At 41.2% G+C, this 6,483-nt stretch overlaps 1 protein-coding gene across 1 annotated transcript in view; it reads right to left on the reverse strand.

Annotated features, from left to right (window-relative positions):
- The window catches only part of kctd9b (potassium channel tetramerization domain containing 9b), a 9,864-nt gene extending 3,877 nt beyond the window's left edge, over positions 1-5,987 (reverse strand). Inside the window, exons 1-9 of the mRNA XM_034130785.1 lie at positions 5,748-5,987; positions 5,473-5,594; positions 3,483-3,526; positions 1,907-2,000; positions 1,604-1,662; positions 1,369-1,497; positions 893-960; positions 686-781; positions 170-319 (exon numbers count right to left, since the gene is read on the reverse strand). Coding sequence (XP_033986676.1) covers positions 170-319; positions 686-781; positions 893-960; positions 1,369-1,497; positions 1,604-1,662; positions 1,907-2,000; positions 3,483-3,526; positions 5,473-5,594; positions 5,748-5,795 — 810 coding nt within the window. The 5' untranslated portion in view covers positions 5,796-5,987. The remainder of the gene's footprint in view (positions 1-169; positions 320-685; positions 782-892; positions 961-1,368; positions 1,498-1,603; positions 1,663-1,906; positions 2,001-3,482; positions 3,527-5,472; positions 5,595-5,747) is intronic.
- Between the last annotated feature and the right edge of the window lie 496 nt (positions 5,988-6,483).

The raw sequence follows: 6,483 nt of genomic DNA on the forward strand, positions 1-6,483 counted from the left end.
ATCCTGACTTTTCTCAAATCCTGACTTTTCTGAATACTTAAAAATGTTAATAATCCCTGGACCCCGGCTTGAGTTTCAATCTCAGGATCCATGTATGTGTGATCCTCTCCAGAATGGAAGGAGTCATCACATACAGAGCATCAACTAGTTCCTGAGCAGTGAGTCTCACGTCGAGGCAGGCCAGCGACAGGTCGGCTCGCTCCAGATTTGCTCCGCTCAGGTTAGCGTGGCTCAGGTTGGCTCCGCTCAGATTGGCCATCTTAAAGTTGATGTAGCGCAGATCCAGACGAGATAGATCCGCCCCGTGGAAGTTCAGACCCTGAGAGACAAAACACACACACACACACACACACACACACCACACACACACACACACACACACACACACACACACACACACACACACACACACACACACACACACACACACACACACCACACACCCACACACACACACACACACACACACACACACACACACACACACACACACACACACACACACACACACACACACACAACAAACCAATTAGGCCAAAATACGATCGTAATCACTGCGGCAAAAACGTTATTGCAGAATCTCTAGGTAACATCATATTGCCCTTCTCTATTTAGGAGGGTTTATACAAGTGTGTGTGTGTGTGTGTGTGTGTGTGTGTGTGTGTGTGTGTGTGTGTGTGTGTACCTGGCAGCGCAGCTCTGATTTGGTGGTGGTGGCGAGCAGATATCTGATGAACTCTTTACGACTCAGAGGAGAGTGATCTAGAGGAGGCTGAGAGGACTGAACACACACACACACACACACGTCATGTCACACAGCTGGAAAAACACTCTATTACACACACACACACAAAACACACACACACACACACACACACAGACACACACACACCTTGATGAGGGTCTCCAGCTGCTCTGCCAGCTGTTCGATCCCGAAGAAACGAGCCTCTTCCAGAACACCTGCAGAGAAACAAACCTGAAAATGTCTACCTCTATCTCATTTTACACCTTCAAGTGTGTGTGTGTGTGTGTGTGTGTGTGTGTGTGTGTCTGTGTGTGTGTGTGTGTGTGTGTGTGTGTGTGTGTGTGTGTCTGAGTGTGCATGTGTGTGTGTGTGTGTGTGTGTGTGTGTGTGTGTTCCTGTGTGTGTGTGTGTGTGTGTGTGTGTGTGTGTGTGTGTGTGTGTGTGTGTGTGTGTGTGTGTGTGTGTGTGTGTTCCTGTGTGTGCATGTGTGTGTGTGTGTGTGTGTGTGTGTGTGTGTGTGTGTGTGTGTGTGTGTGTGTGTGTGTGTGTGTGTGTGTGTGTGTGTGTGTTCCTGTGTGTGCATGTGTGTGTGTGTGTGTGTGTGTGTGTGTGTGTGTGTGTACCCAGTGGGTTGATGCCCTCGTTGATGATCAGCTGTCCGTGTCTCAGGAAGTTCAGAATGGGTTCAAAGTAATCCGGGCTGCGGTCGATCAGAAACGCTCCTTTGGAATCTCGTTTATTCCCCCAAACATCTGGATCATAAACACACGCAGAAAGAGAGTAAATAATAACAACAACAACAACGTGGAGATAACAAAGAAATAAACCATTTATCTGTAGGATAAAAAGATGCCTCACCTTTCTCTCTGAACATGTGGGCCAGCATGCTCTCTGGCTCTTTACTGACCAGCGTACTCCTGAGGACACACACACACACACACACACACACACACACACACACACACACACACACACACACACACACACACACACACACACACACACACACACACACACACACACACACACACACACACACACACACACACACACACACACACACACACACACACACACACACACACACACACACAGCTATGAATAAAGCAGTGTGTGTTTGCATATCTTTAAGCTCCGTTAGGAACACAGCAGTATCTCTACCTGGTGGTGGTGAAGCAGCGCCCGCCCACATTGAGCGTCAGCCAATCGGTGTGAGTCTGATCCTTCTCAGGGTCAGTGAGGTCATCCTGAGGGTCTGCACACAGGTACAGGTGATACAGGTGCAGGTGATACAGGTACAGGTGATACAGGTACAGGTGATACAGGTACAGGTGATACAGGTACAGGTGATACAGGTGCAGGTGATACAGGTGCAGGTGATACAGGTGCAGGTGATACAGGTACAGGTGATACAGGTACAGGTGATACAGGTACAGGTGATACAGGTGCAGGTGACACAGGTAAAGATTAGGTATGAGATTATTTCTTTTTTTAAAGCTTCGGTGTCATGTGACATAAAAAAAATCAATACAGCATGTATTACTACACTGGTAGGTATGTCAATATGTATAGAGAGTCTACTTCCATCTACTTCCGACTCATGGGACCTTATTTCGGAAAAAGTTTGCATTGAAGTCAATGGAGAGAGAAAGATTATCTCTCGATCCCGTTTGAATTGTGCCATGAATTACACATATGATGTTTGTCAATCTTAAATAATAATTTCCATGTCAAAAAAGTCACAGTTTGTCGTAAAACTGTTGAAATATAAGACTATGAAAAATACGCAACTAGAAAGACTACAAATCCCAGAGTCCCGGTCCCGCATGCTGGCTCTTAGGAACCGACTCACTCCCCTTGTGTGTATGTACAGCTCTCAACATGCCCAGACTTGGAGTGATTTTCACCTCTTTTAATACTTTCCGCCTCATTCTGAAAGAAAGAAGTGAAACGTGCCAACGTGACGGCTGTCTGGGTGTGTGGTGCGAGACGGGAGATGGAGTTCATTGAGCGGTTTCACACAAAGAAAGTGTTACTTCACAGTTTTACGACACTTTTTATTTGTTTGACTTGTAAAATTATCTGTTAAAGGTGGGGTAGGTACGTTTGAGAAACCGGCTCGAGATCGCTAGAATTTGAAAATACACAACCGGAGAAAATCTGCCACTTCCTCACAGAGCCCCTCCTCCAACACACACGAACGCGCACATGACCAATGAGGGCACAAGATCAGTTTGTGCACAGATGGAAGGCTGACAGGCAGGTAGGCCGTCCAGTTATTTTAGCCGGGCCGGCTCAGATGATTGGTCGTGCTTTTTACAGTACTACAGCTTCCACAGATGATATTTGTTTATGGATTTGTTGTCAAAGCACTTCAGATATTCATTGCTATCGGGATGTTAAGAGCATTCCATGGAATATAACAACAAGTGTATCTCGAGCCGGTTTCTCAAATGTACCTACCCTACCTTTAAATTGACAAACATCATATGTGTAATTCGTGGCTCAATTCAAACGGGATCGAAAGATAATCTTTCTCTCTCCATTGACTTCAATGCATACTTTTTCCGAAATAAGGTCCCATGGAGGTCCCCCGGAAGGGGAGGGACTTCGCCACTCTATATGGAGAAGTAGCAGGAACAATCCCAATAGCTTCCATGTCATGTGACCCAGAGACACGCCTCTTTTTATTTGGTTTTAGGGCTTCTACTATTTTAGAGATTATGAATAAACGTACCTTCAGACGGGTCTTCCTCTGAGACGTACAGAACATCATCGTCTCTGCAGGAACAAACAGGATTACTATCAGAACCATGGGATTATAACATTGAGTAAAAGTAGAAGTACTCAGATCTTGTACTTGAGTAAAAGTAGAAGTACTCAGATCTTGTACTTGAGTAAAAGTAGAAGTACTCAGGTCTTGTACTTGAGTTAAAGTAGAAGTACTCAGATCTTGTTCTTGAGTAAAAGTAGAAGTACTCAGATCTTGTACTTGAGTAAAAGTAGAAGTACTCAGGTCTTGTACTTGAGTAAAAGTAGAAGTACTCAGATCTTGTACTTGAGTAAAAGTAGAAGTACTCAGGTCTTGTTCTTGAGTAAAAGTAGAAGTACTCAGATCTTGTACTTGAGTAAAAGTAGAAGTACTCAGATCTTGTACTTGAGTAAAAGTAGAAGTACTCAGATCTTGTACTTGAGTAAAAGTAGAAGTACTCAGGTCTTGTACTTGAGTAAAAGTAGAAGTACTCAGATCTTGTACTTGAGTAAAAGTAGAAGTACTCAGATCTTGTACTTGAGTAAAAGTAGAAGTACTCAGATCTTGTACTTGAGTCAAAGTAGAAGTACTCAGATCTTGTACTTGAGTAAAAGTAGAAGTACTCAGATCTTGTATTTGAGTAAAAGTAGAAGTACTCAGATCTTGTACTTGAGTCAAAGTAGAAGTACTCAGGTCTTGTTCTTGAGTAAAAGTAGAAGTACTCAGATCTTGTACTTGAGTAAAAGTAGAAGTACTCAGATCTTGTACTTGAGTAAAAGTAGAAGTACTCAGATCTTGTACTTGAGTAAAAGTAGAAGTACTCAGGTCTTGTACTTGAGTAAAAGTAGAAGTACTCAGATCTTGTACTTGAGTAAAAGTAGAAGTACTCAGGTCTTGTTCTTGAGTAAAAGTAGAAGTACTCAGATCTTGTACTTGAGTAAAAGTAGAAGTACTCAGATCTTGTACTTGAGTAAAAGTAGAAGTACTCAGATCTTGTACTTGAGTAAAAGTAGAAGTACTCAGATCTTGTATTTGAGTAAAAGTAGAAGTACTCAGATCTTGTACTTGAGTCAAAGTAGAAGTACTCAGGTCTTGTTCTTGAGTAAAAGTAGAAGTACTCAGATCTTGTACTTGAGTAAAAGTAGAAGTACTCAGATCTTGTACTTGAGTAAAAGTAGAAGTACTCAGATCTTGTACTTGAGTAAAAGTAGAAGTACTCAGATCTTGTACTTGAGTCAAAGTAGAAGTACTCAGGTCTTGTACTTGAGTAAAAGTAGAAGTACTCAGATCTTGTACTTGAGTAAAAGTAGAAGTACTCAGATCTTGTATTTGAGTAAAAGTAGAAGTACTCAGATCTTGTACTTGAGTCAAAGTAGAAGTACTCAGGTCTTGTACTTGAGTAAAAGTAGAAGTACTCAGATCTTGTACTTGAGTAAAAGTAGAAGTACTCAGATCTTGTACTTGAGTCAAAGTAGAAGTACTCAGGTCTTGTACTTGAGTAAAAGTAGAAGTACTCAGATCTTGTACTTGAGTAAAAGTAGAAGTACTCAGGTTTGTACTTGAGTAAAAGTAGAAGTACTCAGGTTTGTACTTGAGTAAAAGTAGAAGTACTCAGATCTTGTACTTGAGTAAAAGTAGAAGTACTCAGATCTTGTACTTGAGTAAAAGTAGAAGTACCAGAGTGTAGGAATACTCTGTTTCAGTAAAAGTACTGCATTCAAAATGTTCCTCAAGTGAAAGTAGAAAAGTAGTATCATCAAAATATAGTTAAAGTAGCGACAGTAAAAGTAGTCATTGTGCAGATTGGTCCATTTCAGAATAATATATATGATATGTTTTATAATGATTGATCATGAAAGTGTTCTCAAAGCTGGTAAAGGTGCAGCTAGTTTGAATGACTTTGTATACTGCAGGGTAGCTTGTGAATTTACTCCAGGTGGAACTGAAGTCTGATTTTTGATTGACAGCTCCTCACCTGATCAAAGTGATGTCGTCTATCAGGCCGCGGTTCTCGTTGTAAACTCGCGAGACTTTGATGCCCAGTTTAGAGCTGGCAGCGGACAGAAGATCCTCCAGAGAGCCGAACACAGCCACCACCTGAGAAATAAATGAAACAAAACAGCATATTTTCCACATGTGTAAAAAAACAGACTGAAAAGCTTACGTAGCCGTTTTTGTTTTTAGCAGCATGCTAACCAAACACATCTATATTTATGTATTTATAGGCTACAGTCTATGGCCACAGCTTACCTTTCCATTTGAGGAGGTTCCGTTGACAAACAGTGTGACTCTTCTCATGGCCAAATAAAATCAGTTAAACAATCAACAGCTCAGAAAATAAACATTAAATACATCCTTTAGCAACAGTTTAGCAACGGTCTGTTTCCTGTTTCTGCTCCGGAATACACTCAAACGCGGAAACAGCCAATCAGCTGCTGAGAGGAAACCGCGACAGCCAATCAGGGATCAGAGTGGGCGGGACCTGGATAACATCACATATGAAAATCAAAAGAATGATGTTTTATTTATTTTTACAATGCTAACTTTACACTAGAGAAATTCCTATCAGTTTAAAGAATTCATAAAAATAAACCCGTAATTTACCAGCTGCAATATTACAGTGAGGGACACATTAATGCATCAATAATAATATAACAATTATACCATAGACACTATCAAATACTTCTGGATTGATATTTTTAATGGAAATGTTGTGAGTGTGTGTGTGTGTGTGTGTGTGTGTGCGCGTGTGTGTACCCAGAGGGATGGATGCAGGGAAAAAATTGCTACTCATACATGACAATATATGAAATTCACATACAATTTTTTTTTACATTTATCACCTTAAATGGTACCAAAATCATAATTATTTGGTAGTAAATGAGGATTTTTGTACTTATACTCTGGCTTTTTTATTTAATTTGTAGGTGTGAGGCGTAGTAAAAAAGACACTGTGTTCACAAAGAGCTTTATTAAACAAATGAAT

The sequence above is a fragment of the Trematomus bernacchii genome, unplaced genomic scaffold (genome assembly GCF_902827165.1).
Source record: "Trematomus bernacchii unplaced genomic scaffold, fTreBer1.1, whole genome shotgun sequence".
NCBI classification, from domain to species: Eukaryota; Metazoa; Chordata; class Actinopteri; order Perciformes; family Nototheniidae; genus Trematomus; species Trematomus bernacchii.